At 47.3% G+C, this 19013-nt stretch overlaps 1 protein-coding gene across 1 annotated transcript; it reads left to right on the top strand.

Moving 5' to 3' along the window:
- Positions 1–5298: 5298 nt before the first annotated feature.
- On the top strand, positions 5299–18170 carry LOC135979794 (maestro heat-like repeat-containing protein family member 1; the record flags this gene model as incomplete). Its single annotated transcript, XM_065579995.1, has 8 exons — positions 5299–5344; positions 14472–14554; positions 15700–15780; positions 16205–16271; positions 16408–16521; positions 17053–17126; positions 17405–17527; positions 18075–18170. Coding segments are annotated over exons 1-8 (684 nt in total), but the record flags the coding sequence as incomplete, so codon positions are not given.
- Positions 18171–19013: the final 843 nt, after the last annotated feature.

Raw genomic sequence — 19013 nt, 5'->3', positions numbered from 1 at the left:
CTTCCTGGTCATTTGTCCAATCTTCTACTTCTTGTAAGCTTCTTTTTTGTGTTTAAGATCAGCAAGGATTTCACTGTTGTTTACTATTCTTTCTACACATCGGGATGTGTTGTTCCTGCAACCTCAGTAAGGATTCTTTAAAATACAGCCAGCTCTCCTGGACTCCTTTCCCCCTCATGTTATTCTCCCAGGGGATCCTGCCCATCAGTTCCCTGAGGGAGGCAAAGTCTACTTTTCTGAAGTCTAGGGTCCGTATTCTGCTGCTCTCCTTTCTTCCTTGTGTCAGGATTCTGAACTCGACCATCTCATGGTTACTGCCTCCCAGGTTCCCATCCACTTTTGCTTCCCTACTAATTCTTCCCGGTTTGTGAACAGCAGGTCAAGAAGAGCTCTGCCCCTATTTTGTTCCTCCAGCACTTGCACCAGAAAATTCTCCCCTACACTTCCCAAAAACGTCCTGGATTGTCTGTGCACCGCTGTATTGCTCTCCCAGCAGATATCAGGGTGATTGACGTCTCCCATGAGAACCAGGGCCTGCGATCCAGCAACTTCTGTTAGTTGCCGGAAGAAAGCCTCATCCACCTCATCCCCCTGGTCTGCTGGTCTATAGCAGACTCCCACCACGACATCACTCTTGTTGCTCACACTTCTAAACTTAATCCAGAGACTCTCAGGTTTTTCTGCAGTTTCATACCGGAATTCTGAGCAGTCATACTGCTCTCTTACTTACAATGCAACTCCCCACCCTTTTCTGCCCTGCCTGTCCTTCCTGAACAGTCCTTCCTTTACTATGTCTCTACAATTCCCCTCATCCTCTCCAGCCCACCTGCTCCAGGCCTTGATCACCCATCCCATTAACTCTGCCCTCCCCCCACATCTCCTCTCATTCCCCTTTAGAGCCCGCTGTAAAATCATCTAACCCATCAGACCAGCCTATTCTGATCCCTCCCCTGGCTCCCTCGCAGGTCCTACGCTAGAATTCCCTCAAAATGCATCTCTCAGGCCATCCAAACCAGGTTCGAATTCAGCAAATCCTTTCAGCCACACACAAAAAGGGAATGTTTTGTTTTAAAAGTCAAACCAGTCTGATTGGACCATTCCACAGCAAAATGTTGTCACTTTTCATTTTGAAATTGAGGCAACTTTAAAAAAAGTGGGGGGAGGGTTGAAAAACACCCACAAACAACGTGAAACGAAAAACCAAAACAATTTTGTTTTAGGCCAAACCGAACCAATATTTATTTTTTTTTGTATTTCTCCAACTGGCCCCCAAACTGAAAAGTCACTGATTTGCTCAGCTCCATTCAGCACCCAAGTGCGGCTCCTTGTTGAGTCTTTGCAAACTTCTTCCCCACCTAGCTCTCTGAGCTCATTCCCCCGCCACTCTCCCAGCCATTCCCTTTGTGTCCTTCCCTGGCTCTCCCTTGCCAACCCCCTGCCATGCTGCTCCTCAGGCTCCCTTTCTCCTGCCCCAAACTTCCCTCTCTTCCTTCAAGTTCCTGCGTAAACAAGATCCTGCTCAGGAGAATGGGAAATCAAATAAACCAAGCAAGAGATTCGCTGCTCTTTGGGGTCAGGCCTGTGCCCTCCCCTGTATTGTACAGCCCCCAGCATGCTGTTGGGACTCAATAAATACCCACGGGTCCTGCGCTCTGACTGCCTTTGATTGCAGACTTTAGGAATGGGATTTAGTGTCTGTGTGTATCCTTAGGAAAGAATCTTCTCAGCCCTTTTATTCTCTCAGCCCAGGGCACCGATGCAGCTGTGGCTGAACTAACAATTGGAGCGCCTCACGCTGAGATGGACGGCCAGTCCAATCTCATGCTTCAGGGATTCCATGGTCACTGAGGGGTGAGGAAGGAATTTTTTACCCATATGTCAGAGAATAGCAAAGCTGGCCAGGTGCATTGTGGGGATTTCACCTTCCCCTTTGCTGATGCAAGAGGCAAGATACTGGAGTGGACTGACACAAAATGATTTTGCACCTTGTGGTCGAATCTCCTTTTATCATGACACATTATACAAACAGGGTTTGTGGGGAGGCCCCGGGGCTCCCTTGGATTAAAATTCCCAACAAAAGCCAAGAGCAATCCTCCCTTAATCCAATCTGGGGGATGCAAACCCCAAGGGCCCTAGCCAGACAGCCCCAGCCCACCTTGTCTCTGTGATGTCAGCAGTGGCCCTGTGACACGAAGGGGGCAGGCAGCCTGTGGCTCAGTGTGCTCTGGGAGCTGGAGGAGGGAGCACACGGCTGTCTGGGCTCTGCTTTTCAGACAGTTGGGAGCGTTTTTGGAGCGCATAGCACCTGTTTACACAGAACTCGTGGAGGAATCCACATCCTCACTGTCATCTGTGATTATATGTGAGACATCAAAATTCTTCTGTGGCTCGACCATCCCAGCACAGGGGTGAGGGACCTTTCCTAGTGTATCCTCAGGGTTAGGAAAAAGAAGTACGAAATTATACCAAGCTCTGAGAATCAGCCTTTCTTTAGGTAAATATCTAAAAAGCAAAAATGGAAAACAAGTTTAAAATCAGATTTCCTGTGCTTGCTGATTTAAATCACAATGAAAATCATTGATTTGACTCGCTCTGATTTAAACCAGTCCATACTGCCGTGAACTTGGTGTGGGGTGGAAAGGGGTAATTTTAAATTGTGTTGGATGTCAAGTAATTTTATCCCAAAACTTAGTACAAATATTTAGTTTAGAGAAACAAGAAATGCTAGGCTAGTTCTTACTCTCTCTTTTTCTGACAATTCAGGGTGTGACTCCACTATTTTAGTCACAGGGGCTCTTTTACATACCTTAGAGGACACCATGATTAAAGCCAAGCAAAATAATCACTGTTATTAACCATGGCTATTTAAAGAAAAGAGAATACTAAACAAAACAACAAAAGACAGAACACAAATGATAGGCTGATTTCTGTCCAGTCTCATCTGTATGCTTCTCTCTGGAGAGCTAACAGATTACACCTTTGTGAGCAGGCTTGCCTTTGATGGGGTACTTTTCTTTTGGTAAATTGAAACCAGGTCTTATTTCCCAAAATTATTGTGAGTCATAGATACTAAGACTGTTTATGGATGGGCAACATAATTTTAAGAGCAGGCGGATCCTATTAATAACTAGACTGTTTATATAGATGGGCAAAGTAAGCAATTTTAACTCAATCCTCTGAAATAGAAGAAAGTAGTCAAATTACTTAGTTAGAAGAAACCATTTAAGGAGCTGGCTTGAGACTGGCCAATTAACAAAATATTTAGAATCTTAAATTCAGTTAAATCCCACTATTTCTCCGTTTCCCAATGATTAGCCTTTGTCTCTTTCCCAAATGCATGGTCTAAGCATTTAGTGATTAACAGGAGAAACTGTTAACATCTTAAATTACAACAGCATTTCCATATCACAACAAAACTGTTGCAAGAGTTTATAACTCTAATCCCTTGGCAGGGTTTTAGTTAACTTCTCTTACCAGCACATGCTGAAGTTTTGGGGAGGTTTCCTTGGGCTGGTTTCTTCCCAAGTCTTCTCTCTTCTGTCTGTGTCAGCTTGCTTGTAGAGAGGGAGAGGATGAGTTGAGTTTGAGCAGGGTAGCAGAGCGTGTGCAGGGTGCTCACTTAGAGTTTTTATACTCGTCTCTTCCCTATTTCTGTGCAATTTTAGAAAAACACACCTCTCTCGCCCTTTCATTGGCTCCGTACATTCATGGAGCCTCTTCATCTTATGGACAGGTAGTTTGTTAATGTGTATATGTGTTAGGGTTGTACGTCTTTCTTGACAGTTATATTTCATTTGTTTTTGTTGGAGAGATTCTCAGAACATCTTCAAATTTAGTCTTTTAACTCTTAACTTATTCAGTTCATTTTCTGAGGTATTTCTTCAGCTTCATTAGGGTTCAACAGGAAATGAAATTCTGTTTTTAAAAAGTCCAAACCTGTGGTTTATGTACAGGTTTTTAGTTCTCGAAGCAGTCTTTTAAAATTAAATCATTCTTAACGAGTCTTTAGCTTAAATACGATTGAAGAAGTTGTTGATTCTCTAGAACAATTGTTGATGATGATTCTTCTTATCTTTCTGAGTTGGGGGAAGGAGTGGCTAGAGCTCTGCCAGTAACTAATTACTTCCCCATTAATATAATAAATAGTCTAAACTTAAATGGCTTCTTATAATCAGCTGAGCAAGGTCATTAGATTTCATGTTAGTACATAATGCATTTTACCACATGTAGTAATGTATTAGAAAACCAATTAGATACTTTGCATTCAGTTAAAATATTTTGCAAATATGCAAATATACCCTCCAAAACAGTTTGCCATTTCAATATTTTTGAAATCAACTAAGGTTTTCTACAAAACTTTTTCTCAACTACACACATTCTTCTCTAAAGTTTTAAGGACACAAGCAGAAGGTTTTCTTGCAAAGAGGGGCTGGTAGAGCCCACTTTACAGCCTAGATTTATTGATCTAACACATCCCTACATTCATTTTGGAATATCCAACATAAATAACATCCTCACCTTCTCCTACAGGGCCAGATCTTTCCTAAAACATTTCTCTTTATAACATTTCTTTTATTGAGATAAAGGATTAGATCTATAATAAACTGGCAGCTTATAGAAGAGGAAGTGTTCTGCTGTGGATAAAACGCACTTTTGGTTGGTTTGACTCTTGACCCAAGCGGTCTGTTATAGCAATTAAACTTCTCTTAAATATTTTGTGCAAAGCACAAATGCCAATAATCAACACATATATTAAACATAGCACAGAAAGAAACTAGTATAAAAGTTAAAGCAGATTAAAATGAGCACAGCTGCCTTTTAAAGTTTGTACAGACACTCTTGGGGGACATAAACAGTTTTGTGGTCAAGGAGATGTTATTTTCCGGACATTTGCATGTTTCTGGATGACAGAAAGCTGAAGACTTCTGCAATGTCTTTGATTAGCGTGAACATTTTATAACCTAGCTAACTAAAACTGGGCTACTGTTCTATTTTCAAGCCTCCTGGTGACAATATACTTATAGTTATGTTTGAATGTTCAGTAAAGGCACAAACATGTTTATAATGACCTAACATTATAAAACGAAGTGATAATAATGCTATTCATAAAATTTTACATCAATATTGAGGTCTCACCACCTCATAGCGGTCTTGTCTCTCCAGCCAGGTAGGCAGCAAAAGAACTACGCCTGGGTCCCTTTGGCCCACCTAGAACCGTGTGTGAGTATGGTGGGGTCTGTGTCATGGGAAGTAAGCCCCAGGGACTCATTCATGTTGGTTCTTGTCTTAGGAGCCGATATGGATCTTTACGACCACCTCCGCCGAATGCTGGTCCGGTCTGGAGGTGAGTAGGAATTCTCCCCAGAAATGGACCCTCCTCTCCCCCCATTGCTGTCCTGTCCAGAGCTACCTGCAGGGGACCACTGGGAATCTGCATGGAATCTCCATGTGCTTGGGGAGTCAGGGTCTCCTGATGGAGGAGGTTTGTTTTCTCCAAGGTTCCTTGCAGCATTTTAGCTTTATTTAAACCCCCAGACATTTCTAGCCCTTCTGGACTGGCAGGGAATTCTCTGGTGGGACCCCAATGCAGCACTGCCATCCCGGCCTTGTCTGCACTCTCCTTGTCTCCTGAGGGAGATCTGTTATTAACTAGAGAAGCGGGGACAAGCAGAGCTGGGGAAGTCTGAGCCTCTTGGGCTAAAATCTCTAATGGAATCCTGCTGGTTAGGGAAAAATTTGGGGCAGATTCTCCTCAAATTTCCCCCTGGCCCCTATTGCCCCTCCCCATGTTATCTCAGCTCCCTACCTGTGGGGTGAGGTGTTTGTCAAATGCCTTGGCGATGGGTGTGCAATATAAATGCTCTGGGCTGTGACTGGTGGAAGTCCCTCTCCAGAGGTGCCCTGCAGTGTGATTAGTTCCCCACACATATGTATTGTCTACCTCACCCCCCTGGGATTTCTATCAGTGACCAGGAAAGGAGGAAATGACCCCTACCCCTTTGCACTTATCCACAGCCACAGACCAGGGGAAGGAGGATACAGCAACAACTGGGTGTTGCAGCTCTTCCCTGTCTGGGCCTGCTTCAGGTAAGTAGGAAACAGGGGTACCGACTCCTCAGATTCACCCCTTTTACTGCGTAACCTTCTGTAACCTTCATGTTGAAATGTTTCCAATTCATAGTAAGTTGTTACAGATAAGGCTGCAACAAAACCCAGGTTCAAGCCACTAGGTCAGTTACAGAAAATGTATTTAGGCGACACTATGAATGATAAAACCAAACTTCATTCCAAAATAAAATGATTAGTTAAGCAAACAGGTGCGCAATTACCACCTACACTGTCAACACTAACTGTTGTATTGTGGATCAATGCGGGATCAGTCCACTGACAACAGCGTGAAGTACAGCCTTAGAACCCTGGGACAAAACGGTACCGTTGGGGCGTTAATTGGAGCGCTCACCGAATTAACAAAACAACTCCCAGGAGAAGCCATTCTCATACTATTGAACGTGCAACTGCCCCTTACACTAATTATATTTCCATCGCCTCCTTATTGACTCTTTACATTACACGTGGTGTACATTAACATCTGCACCAATATCCTTCCCATACTATATTAGTATAGATAACATTTTAATAAAACAGTCACAATTCTCAAAAACACTCATTAAAAGCCCTGCTTAAGCCAGTTATAACCAAAACCTAACAGTAGCATAATCCCGGGCCATGTCCTTGCTAACTCTTACTTTCCCATAACAGGATCTCCAACTTATGGCTAACTTTCCTCACACTAACAACTTCAGTTTTCTAAACTCTTCTACACTTAAGCTAACTTAGGCCCCAGACCTATTTTCTACTTATTTCTTAACCTAAACCATCCCATAGATAGGCCAAATTCACAGCCATGAAAAAGTCATGGACCATGAAATCAGACCTCCCCCATGAAATCTAGCTATTGGGGAAGGGCAGGCTACTGCCATGCCCCTGACTCCAGCTGCTAGTCCCCTCTGGGCTGGGGAGGGACGGAACTGGCACTTCCCCTGCACAGCCGCCCTCGCTGGGGAGATCAGACCCCCCTCCGGGTACATACCCCGGTTGCTCGGAAGGCAGCGCAGAAGTGAGGGTTGCAATCCCACAACCCGCCTACAACAGTTTTGCGACTCCTCCGCAACTCCCTTTTGGGGCAGAACCCCCACTACAACATTGTGACATTTCAGATGTAAACATCTGAAAACCTGAAATTGGGTTTCAAATCCTATGGCCACGAAATTGATCAGAATGGACCGTACATTTGGTAGGGCGCTACCTATAGGCTATACCTGCTCTTTGCCAACTCCCTCCAGTGGGTCGGCCCCCTCCTTCCCATTACTGAGGTTCTGCTTGTGCCTGGCATTCGACTTTTCCAGAGGCCTTGTGGTCTGCACTGCCTGAATGAGGAGGGCTCTTGGAGTCTCCATCTCCCTGCGGTTCTCCCTCCCCAAGCACTGCACGCGCTAGATTTCTAAATCCTCAAAGCTGTGTTTGCTGCAAACTAGTCCCCACCCCCTGCACTGCTGAGACCCCATTGTGTACTGTGTGGAAGTCGGGGGCTGTGATTGTTGGCCCCAACCTGTGACAGTGAGAAGGAGAGCTGGGGTGGCTTTGCCTCTGTTTAGACAATCGCTCCTTTCTGGGTCACACAGGTGTTCTCTGTAACTGAGAAAGTTCTTTGGTGACCCAGGTGTGACTGTATTTGTTACTCAGTGAAATCAGGTTCATTGAAGTGTCACAAGAGGACTGGAACCTGCTGCTTTGGGTACAGAAAACTACTTTCCCCTCAGCACTATCATTCACATCATTCCCCTGGCGGTTCAACCAGAGACCTTTAATGGAGAAATTTAACCCTTCTCTTCTATTGACAGACACAGCAGTGCAGGAGACTGCAGTGTCAGCCAGAGATGGCAACCCACCTGTCACAGAGTCTCCTGGTCCAGGTAGGCAGAAAGCGGCATGATACACAGCCAGAATTCCTTTCCAAGGCCAAAATTGCTGTTCATCTGCACTGTCTTTTACAGAATCAACATAATGTTTAGTATCGGGGGCAGCCATGTTAGTCTGTATCCACAAAAACAACAAGGAGTCCGGTGACACCGTAAAGACTAACAGATTTATTTAGGCATAAGCTTTCGTGGGTAAAAAAACACTTCTTCAGATGCCCAGAGTGAAAATTACAGATACAGGCATTATATAATGACACATAAACTAACATAATGTTTAGTTCTAGCTTGTGCAAAGAGTATACTTCCCATGGGATCCTTCGGGGTGAACAGTGGTATATTAACGCAGGGTGCTATATTAGAGAATCACAACAGTTATTATGAGAGTAAACGTCTCATTAGCCTCAAAATTCAGAAGGATGTCCACAACTTTAAACTAGCTTTGACGGGGACAGGTGAGCAAAGCCCACAGGTAAGTGGAGAACATGGAGACCTGGGAGATGGGTCAGAAATAGGAGGGAGCGTTGGCTATAATGGCAGAGAGAAAGGAGGGTCAGGGCAAAACTGGGAGGCAAGATCAAATCAGTATCTTAGATGCCTATCTACAAATGCGAGAAGTATGGCTAACAAGCAGGAAGAACTGGAAGTGCTAATAAATAAATACAACTATGACATTGTTGGCATCACCGAAACTTGGTGGGATAATACACATGATTGGAATGTTGGTATGGATGGGTACAGCTTGCTCAGGAAGGATAGACAGGGGAAGGAAGGGGGAAAAGGGAGGAGGTGTTGCCTTGTATATTAAAAATGTACACACTTTGAGTGAGGTGGAGACGGACATAGGAGACAGAAGTGTTGAGAGTCTCTGGGTTAGGCTAAAAGGGGTAAAAAACATGGGTGATGTCATCCTAGGGGTCTACTACCGGCCACCTAACCAGGTGGAAGAGGTGGATGTGGCTTTTTTTAAACAACTAACAAAATCATCCAAAGCCCAAGATCTTCAACTATCCAGATATATGTTGGGAAATTAACACAACAGGGCACAGACTATCTAATAAGTTCTTGGACTGCATTGCAGTCAACTTTTTATTTTGGAAGGTTGAAAAAGCTACCGGGGGGAAGCTGTTCTAGATTTGATTTTAACAAATAGGGAGGAACTCGTTGAGAATTTGAAAGTGGAAGGTAGCTTGGGTGAAAGTGATCATGAAATCATAGAGTTCACAATTCAAAGGAAGGGTAGAAGGGACTACAGCAAAATAGAGACAATGGATTTCAGGAAGGCGGGTTTTGGTAAGCTCAGAGAGCTGATAGGTAAGGTCCCATGGGAATCAAGACTGAGGGGAAAAATGATCGAGGAGAGTTGGCAGTTTTTCAAAGGGACACTATTAAGGGCCCAAAAGCAAGCTATTCCTCAGGGTAGGAAAGATAGAAAATGTGGCAAAAGACCACCTTGGCTTAACCACGAGATCTTGCATGATCTAAAAAATAAAAAAGGAGTCATATAAAAATGGAAGCTAGGACAAAGTACAAAGGATGAATATAGGCAAACAACACAGGAATGTAGGGGCAAGATTAGAAAGGCAAAGGCACAAAATGAGCTCAAACTAGCTACGGGAATAAAGGGAAACAAGAAGACTTTTTATCAATATATTAGAAGCAAGAGGAAGACCAAAGACAGGGGAGGCCCTCTGCTCAGTGAGGAGGGAGAAACAGTAACAGGAAACTTGGAAATGGCAGAGATGCTTAATGACTTCTTTGTTTCGGTCTTCATCGAGAAGTCTGAAGGAATGCCTAACATAGTGAATGCTAATGGGAAGAGGGTAGATTTAGAAGATAAAATAAAAAAAGAACAAGTTAAAAATCTCTTAGAAAAGTTAGATGCCTGCAAGTCACCAGGGCCTGATGAAATGCATCCTAGAATACTCAAGGAGGTAACAGCGGAGGTATCTGAGCCTCTAGCTATTATCTTTGGAAAATCATGGGAGACAGGAGAGATTCCAGAAGACTGGAAAAGGGCAAACATAGTGCCCATCTACAAAAAGGGAAATAAAAACAACCCAAGAAACTACAGACCAGTTAGTTTAACTTCTGTGGAGTCATAGAATATCAGGGTTGGAAGGGACCTCAGGAGATCATCTAGTCCAACCCCCTGCTCAAAGGGGGACAACTCCCCAGACAGTTTTTTTTTTAAACTCTAGTTCCCTAAATGGCCCCCTCAAGGATTAAACTCACAACCGTGGGTTTAGCAGGCCAATGCTCAAACCACTGAGGGAGGTATCCCTGTGCCAGGGAAAATAATGGAGCAAGTAATTAAGGAAATCATCTGCAAACACTTGGAAGGTGGTAAGGTGATAGGGAATAGCCAGCATGGATTTATAAAGAACAAATCATTTCAAAGCAATCTGATAGCTTTCTTTGATAGGATGACGAGTCTTGTGAATAAGGGAGAAGCGGTGGATGTGGTATACCTAGACTTTAGTAAGGCATTTGATACGGTCTCGCATGATATTCTTATCGATAAACTAGGCAAATATAACTTAGATGGGGCTACTATAAGGTGGGGGTATAACTGGCTGGATAACCGTACTCAGAGGGTAGTTATTAATGATTCCCAATCCTGCTGGAAAGGTATAACGAGTGGGGTTCCGCAGGGGTCTGTTTTGGGACCGGCTCTGTTCAATATCTTCATCAACGACTTAGATATTGGCATAGAAAGTATGCTTATTAAGTTTGCAGATGATACCAAACTGGGAGGGATTGCAACTGCTTTGGAGGATAGGGTCAAAATTCAAAATGATCTGGACAAGTTGGAGAAATGGTCTGAGGTAAACAGGATGAAGTTTAATAAAGACAAATGCAAAGTACTTCACTTAGGAAGGAACAATCAGTTTCATACATACAGAATGGGAAGAGACTGTCTAGGAAGGAGTATGGCAGAAAGGGATCTAGGGGCTATAGTGGACCACAAGCTAAATATGAGTCTACAATGTGATGCTTTTGCAAAAAAAAAAAACATGATTCTGGGATGCATTAATAGGTGTGTTGTGAGCAAGACACGAGAAGTCATTCTTCCGCTCTACTCTGTGCTGGTTAGGCCCCAATTGGAGTATTGTGTCCAGTTCTGGGCACCGCATTTCAAGAAAGATGTGGAGAAATTGGAGAGGGTCCAGAGAAGAGCAACAAGAATGATTAAAGGCCTAGAGAACATGACCTATGAAGGAAGGCTGAAAGAATTGGGTTTGTTTAGTTTGGAAAAGAGAAGACTGAGAAGGGACATGATAGCAGTCTTCAGGTATCTAAAAGGGTGTCATAAGGAGGTGGGAGAAAACTTGTTCATCTTAGCCTCTAAGGATAGAACAAGAAGTAATGGGCTTAAACTGCAGCAAGGGAGGTTTAGGTTGGACATTAGGAAAAAGTTCCTAACTGTCAGGGTGGTTAAACACTGGAATAAATTGCCTAGGGAGGTTGTGGAATCTCCATCTCTGGAGATATTTAAAAGTAGGTTAGATAAATGTCTATCAGGGATGATCTAGTCAGTATTTGGTTCTGCCATGAGGGCAGGGGACTGGACTCGATGACCTCTCGAGGTCCCTTCCAGTCCTAGAGTCTATGAATCTATCAAAAACTGCTTATTAACTCGTGTGCACGGTTGCAGCAATTAGCTAAGCAGTTGCAGTGACTGCTTGTGCAAACGATCATTGTGATCTGTAACTGGCTGACTGTGAGCTAAGCGACCACGGCTGTGGTTGGAACTGTGGGTGCTACGGAGCACACACATTCCATTCCTGGAAACAGACACCAATGCATTTTTCGTCACTGAGATGCCCACGTTTTTCATATGTATATTACAAATGGCTTTGTGAGTCATGATCAGATTCTGTCTCAAGCACTGCTGGTTTGGTGGCTGTGCAGTGAGGTGGGCCAGAATAGGTAACTTCTTGGTCAGAACATACCTCATAAACTCAAATACCTCATGGAACCAAATGCTGTAGGTGATAGAGCCGCCTTGCTGAATCCCAAGGAAGAGGAGAGGTACCACAAAGATTTTATCCCCAAGGAAGGGGGATCCCACATTTCAGTGCTGCAGCTCTGTACAGCTACCTCCATCCGAGCCTTGCAATGTCTCTGTCTCCTTGGGGTTCTCCATCTCATGTGTTACATCCTTCTGGCTGAGGGGGACTCAATGGAATCCCCTTCAAATCCCCTAGTCAAGCAGAGAGCCTCCCCATGTAAATGGAAGTTCCCCCCACCTGGAGCAATTCCAGCCATCTTGGGAGCCGCAGACCAGCACAGAGAATTGAGCCTGGGTCTCATTCCACATGGCAATGCAGGGCACCGGGCACCAGAGCACTGGCTTGGCCTCCCAAGAGTGAGGTGTGAATGTTCTGAGGTCTGTGCAGTAGAAGAGAAACTCCTGTGATCTGTTTACATTGGTTCTTGTCTAGGAGTCAATCTGGGGTTTTTGGACCGTCTCTGCCAAAGACTGATTCAGACTATTGGTGAGTAGGAATTCTGCCCAGAAGCATCCCCCACGATACAGATTTACCCCAGTTCCTCTCTGATTCCTATTGCCCTTACATAGAATCAGTCCCATGACACCTCACCCCACCACTGCCCTTCTGAATTACAGGATGGACACCTTTCCAAATGGACAGGACAAATCTGGACTCCAGCCAGCCAGGCCCCACTGACTCTTCTGTCCCAGGTAGGAGTCAACAGCCTTTCGCTGTGACAAATCACCACATGTCTATTTCTGTCCCATCAGGAAGTTCCATCCCAGTGCACACGGGATCATTCAGTGCCTCAGTTTTCCTAGCTTCATAATGGGGCTAACAAGACTGACAATCTTCACTGGGGTCTGGAAGGTGTGGGTAATGTTTGTAAAGGGACTGGAAGAGGAAATGCCCAATCTCAATGTTAAGTAACATGACACTGTCTGGGCAGTGATTGGTGGAAATCCCTCGCCAGGGGTTCCATAAGGTGCAGACAGTTCCCACACAGTTGTATGTCCCTGTCGCCCCCAGGGCATTCTATTAGTGACCTTGATTGTGGGAAATTAACCCAGCATCTGCCTGTATCCACAGACACAGAGGAGCAGAAGGCGGCCCAAAAACAAGACCCGGCGCCACAAACCCTGGCTGCAGGAATGGGCAGCCACTGCAGCACTTTCTGTGCTGAACCTCCTGATCCAGGTAGGCCCATGCCCAGTATTGAGTGCCAGGAATAAAGCCGGGGAAAGTAGCCACAGTGACAGCCAAACCCCAGTGCTGAGAGGGCAAGAAGAGACTCCACCCAGGCTCTGTGCCCTGCTCTGCACATGCCCATAAGCCACTGCCCTCTGCTCCACCTTACACGCCAGCCTCCGTGCCATCCCACGCTGGGCTAAAGCCCTGCTGCCATAGGGCAGCACTGGAATCATCACTGGGCAGCCTGGGTGCCAGTAAAGGGGGAACTGACCCACCAGGCAGCTCCCTCTACCAGCTCAGCTCCCCAGTGGCTCTTCATAAGAATATAAGAATGGCCATGCTGGGTCAGACCAATGGTCCATCTAGCCCGGTACCCTGTCTTCTGACAGTGGTCAATGCCAGGTGCTTCAGAGGAATGAACAGAACAGAGCAATTATCAAGGGATCCATCATCCCCTGTCATCCAGTTCCAACTTCTGGCCATCAGAGGTTTAGGGACACCCAGAGCATGGGATTGCATCTCTGACCATCTTGGCTAATAGCCATTAATGGACCTATCCTCCTTGAATTTATCTAGTTCTTTTTAAACCCAATTATACTTTTGGCCTTCACAACATCCCCTGGCAATGAGTTCCATAGGTTGATTGTGCATTGTGTGAAGAAATACTTCCCTTTGTTTGTTTTAAATCCACTGCCTATTAATTTCATTGGCTGACCCCTGGTTCATGTGTTCTGTCAAGGGGTAAATAACACTTCCCTAGTCATTTTATGATATTATCGATCTTATTATCTATCCCTTTCCTAATGATTCCCAACATTCTGTTAGCTCTTTTGACTGCCGCTGCACATTGAGTGGATGTTTACGGAGAGCTATCCGCAATGACTCCAAGATCTCGTTCTTGAGTGGTAACAGCTAATTTAGACCCCGTCATTTTGTATGTGGGATTATGTTTTCCAATGTGCATTACTTTGCACTCATCGACACTGAATTTCATCTGCCATTTTGTTGCCCAGTCATCCAGTTTAGTGAGATCTCTTTGTAACTCTTTCCAGTTTACCTGGGACTTAACAATGGTGAGTAATTTTGTATCATCCACCTATTTTGCCACCTCCTTATTTTACCCCTGAACAGCAAAGGCCCCAGTACAGATTTTTGGGGACCCCACTATTTACCTCCTTGTGAAAACCGAAAATGTATTCTTACCCTGTCTTTTAACCAGCTACAGTCCATGAGAGGACCTTCCCTCTAATCCCATGGCTGCTTACTTTGCTTAAGAGCAACCTTAGTTTCCTGCTGTTCATTTTAGGCACCAAGCAAAAGGCCTATTTGTCACCCAGGGGACAGCTCGCCCCAATCAGCGAGGAGGAGGAAACGCCAAGGAAGACCAGCGTGAGTGAGGAGAGAGCGGGAAATCCACAGCACACTGGGGAAGTGCTCATGGCACAGATGGTACAAGGTTCCCTCCATCACCAACTCAGCCTGGACTCCCGCCCCCTACTGCCTTTCCCACGACACACTGACCCTCTAAGACTCTGACTCCCTTTCCTCATCTCTTGCTCCCAGATTCACTGCCATTCTCTGGCCCTAGAGAACATGCTCTGACCCCCCCTGGCCAGGGCAGGTGTTGCAGACGGGAGGAGAGAGGCGACTCCATTCCCAGCACCTGCCCCTGCTTTCTTTCTTCTTTGCTGGCTGGTCAGCAATGGGCTGCATTAGGGAACCAGGGAGAGAAATAATCCTGAGCTTCACCTCTCCCCAGAGTGTCCCGCGCACTCACCTCTCCCTGGGCCCGGGGCAGGGTTAGCTGTTAGCCCAGTTACACCTGTGGAGAGCAAGGCTCCGGGAGGGGAAGTGGCTGGCCCAAGGCCAGAAAGCAGGAGTGTACATCCCTGGTACACTCTGGAAGTGACCATTGTAGGAGGTGAGCAGGCAGAGACAATGGGCCAGATCCTTGGCCCCTGGTAAGGCCGCATGAAGGGACATTAAGCTCTCCCTTCCAAGCTCCCGCGTGCTTTCCTCAGCCCAGCACGGGGGCAGGGAGGAGCCCTTGGATGCTGTCTCCCCATCCCTGACCTGTCTGCGTGGGTCTCTAGACTGTCAGCCCTTCAGGACAGACATTGTCTCTGTCTGCGTTGTGCTGCACCCAGTGCAACAGGGCCTGATCCTGACTGGAGCCTGTGGGCACTGCCATAACATCAGTAGTGATAAGTAATCAGGGCAGGCCCCGCTCTTCCAAACCGGGCCCCGCCATCCCTGCCATCCTCTCAGCACACACCACCCCAGCTGGCGCCCGGTACAACTATCCTGTTGAACCAACCCTAAGTGATACTAGGCTAGTGCAAACCAAGGGGTCAAATGCCCCTCCCAGAGAAGGGAGAGCCCGGCACCAGCTGGAAGCTGTTCTCCACCAGGCCATAACTTTATTCCTTCCAAGTCTGGGTAGTGGTAACCCAGCTGCTGATGGAGACTCTACACATTGGGGCTTGTCTGCCTGACACGTCATCGCCATGCCCTGCGTCTTTTTTCTTGCACAGGGCCTTGCTTGCGTGAGGGACATGGATGAGGCTGCCCTGAGGAAGGACATTGGCACCCTCTTCCCAGCACTCCACTCCATGGTAAGAGATGCTGGGATCACTCAGGCAAAATCCCGGGGCCTGTTGGCTTAAACTGGGTAGGCTGTGGGAAGAGCTGTCCCTGCCTCATCCTGTTCCCATTGGGGGATGGATCCTAGAGAACTCTCCTTTGGTTTCTTTTCCTCCCACTCACCCCACCCCCTTTGACCGGGAACATCATCATCCCGCACCTTGTTCCAACGCTCCACATCTTTGGTTCCTGACCCGTCAAACTCTGCTTCTACATGAGCCATGGCCCCCGAAGCCTCGGCGTCACTCATAGACTGATCCAGCTTGCTGGCCTGTTCTTTAGATGGGAATTAGAATCTGCCTCTCCACCCTCACCCCTTCACTCTGCCATCCGAGGGCTTGGCCTGAGAGACACTTGATCTAGTTTGCCTTTGCTGGTGTTGCTTTCTTCCCCTAGGTGTGTCATCTCCCCAGAGAGGCCCTGGAGGAGCGGAGAGAGGCCCTGGACTCTCTGATCCATCTGGGTAAGAAACCCATTCACCTTTCCCAGAGAAGGAGATTTCCCAGAGCCTGCGGAATTTCAGAGCCCAGGCATAGAACTGTATTCCCTTCCCCTTTATGATTCACTCACCCCAGTCTGATTCACTCCTCTTCCTGCAGCTCGCTTGTTCCTGGTGGAGCTGCTTGTGTTCCTGTTCAGGAGGCTGAACAAGGACGAGGAAGAGGAGACCTGTGCCAGTCTCTTCATTCTGGACCGGATAGTCCAATCCAACAGTAAGTGACCCCACAGCGAGGCCTTGTCTTTTGATGTCTTATGGCCTCTTGTGCAGTTAGCAGCGCTAAGCACTGGGCCTCATGGGGGTCATTTATACCTGTCTGCAGTAGATAATCCAAGTCCTGCAGCCAGGGCCGTAGCAACAAAGAACGTGGCCCCCTCCGAACGGTGGCCCCCTCCGAACAGATGTCCGGGCGGAGCCCCTTACAATGCAGAAACTGGAATGTGGTATTTATTTTGCCACTTTTAGGGGCCCCCTTCCTTGCAGGGCCCCCTCCGGTCGGAGGGTACGGAGAGCGCTCGCTACGCCTCTGCCTGCAGCCCCTCAGCCGATGCTGCGGCAATGAGAGAGGACAGTCACTGCTGGAACTGCAAGCGTGGGCAGATGCAGCTGGTTACCCATGGGGGTAACCTGCCAGGAGGGTCATGTAGGGACATTGAGGTTGCTCTAAGGTTCCTGAGATCTCAGGTCCCTGCACACCCCAGTTTAACATCAACCCTGCCGAGCCGTGTGTCTGTGTCTCTTACAGTTTCCGAAATGACGCACAATACCGAGAAGCTGTTCATAGCCCTGGGTCCACTCCTGCAGAGCACAAGCATACGGGTGAGTCTGGAACCATGGCCAACGCGGCCAAAGCTAGTGAATGTCTGCCTGCCAGTGCAGAGCCTGCCGGGACCCTGTGCATCGAAACACATGACCCATCAGTGCTCCATAGTGTAGGGCAGAAGGTGGGGGAGAGAATCCCTGCAGGGCTCCGGCTGCATTGTCATCTCTGGGCTGCCTAGCAGTATTTCACCAAAGGATCCCAGCCTGGACTGGGAGGGGACAAGGTCCCTCCACACTGTGTGCAAATCATTTCTGTTTCTCTCTGGGTCTGGCAGGTCAGAGAAGCCCTTGCTTATTTTATAAGGACAATGGGGGCGCATGGGCTCTTGGAGAAATCTGCCTCAAGACCCTTAATTGACTTCTTGGTGCGTCAGTGCACCCTGACCCTCGACAGCACGGTAAGAATCTGTAGAGACCTTGGTGACGGGAGTCCGTGAACAGGGCAGAACATGGGGTCAAGGGATAGGGAAGGGGGGAAGTTGCAGATGGGGATGGGCAGGTGATGGGCAGCAAATAGGACTTGGGAAGCAGATGGAACTGGGGACGGCACCCTCCGTCTACTGATGGAAGATGATGACAAATAGAAGACAGTGTTTTTTCCTCCCAGCCCATTCTCTCTGATCCCTCTCCCAGTTGCTATCCGGGCTCTGTCCCTCGCGCACGGAGGGCAGGACCCCTGGCTTCCTCCTTCTCTCGTCTCACTGTGATCATCCACCTTAGGAGACTAAGCCATGATGGATCTGGTTTTCACCAGGCAGAGGGGTGGAGCCTAGAACTGGCTCCACACAGACCCTGGGCTGGTTATGGCACAGTCACAGCCAGGGTTGCGCCTTTTCTCTTCAAGCCCCATTTTCACCCCCTGCCATGCCCACTAGAGTTACCGTGCCACGAAGTTCTCCACCGAATCTAAATCTCCCTGGTGTCTCCCTTACTTCTCACCATCAGGAGGAAGCAGACGGGAGGCGCACTATGGAGCTCGAGGTCCGCCAGCTCTGCTCCAGCACCCTGCAGTCCCTGGCTGACTCCCCCAGAATGGCCAATGTAAGTGACCCTGCCCCTCTCCAGTGGACACAGGCCTCTCTGGGTCTGAGCTTTTCGATGAGACAGGCCCCAACCAGACTTATTTATCTGAGCCTCCCCGCTCCAGAACATCATGGGGTTGGTTAAAATGGACCCCGGATCCGAGCTAGACCTGGGTCTTTGGAACAGGGAACACTCACCAGCTGAGTGCCCCTGCACGCCAGCGTTTGGTGTCAAAGGGGCTTTTCCGCTCGAGTATCCCCTGTGGTCAGTCATGCTGGTTCTGCAGCTTCCATAGCTCAGTCCCTCTTCATTGGTTCTTCTGTTAACTTTTCCCTGGCTGTTACAGGCTGCGGTCTATACAGCCCATCACATTCTTGTTTTGCAAAAGCCAACCCTAGCCCAGGAGTTCCTGCCTCTCACCCATACTACCCTGGTGCCTACAGGAGAGTCCACTGAGCTGGGAGACACTACATCCAAATCTCATCTCTGCTGGCTATTGCTTAGGTTTCCACACACTGCACAGACCTGATTACTGACCCAGGCGTCAGAACGCAAGCCTAAGCAGTCAAGTATTAGCCAGCCCCCTCCACACACTGAACAAATTAACAGCGAGGTTGCGCACGGTCACTTCAGGCAGAGCTGAGACTAGAAGCCACATTTCTAATAAGGCAGACCCAAGTATTGTGCACTCAGCTACACTGTCTTTCAGATTGAGCATGCCCAATATATGTGCTTTAGTTACTACAGGTGGGGATAGACCCCTGGGGATTCCTGATCTCCACTCTTCTACAGTCTAGCAAAGAGTTGTGTAACCCTCTGGCACAGTGTGTATTAAGTCCCCCTCTTGTCCACACAGCAGAC

The sequence above is a fragment of the Chrysemys picta genome, unplaced genomic scaffold (assembly GCF_011386835.1).
Source record: "Chrysemys picta bellii isolate R12L10 unplaced genomic scaffold, ASM1138683v2 scaf1220, whole genome shotgun sequence".
Lineage (NCBI taxonomy): Eukaryota > Metazoa > Chordata > Testudines > Emydidae > Chrysemys > Chrysemys picta.
The sequence above is the reverse complement of the archived record's forward strand: the minus strand, read 5'-3'. Positions and strand labels throughout refer to the sequence as shown.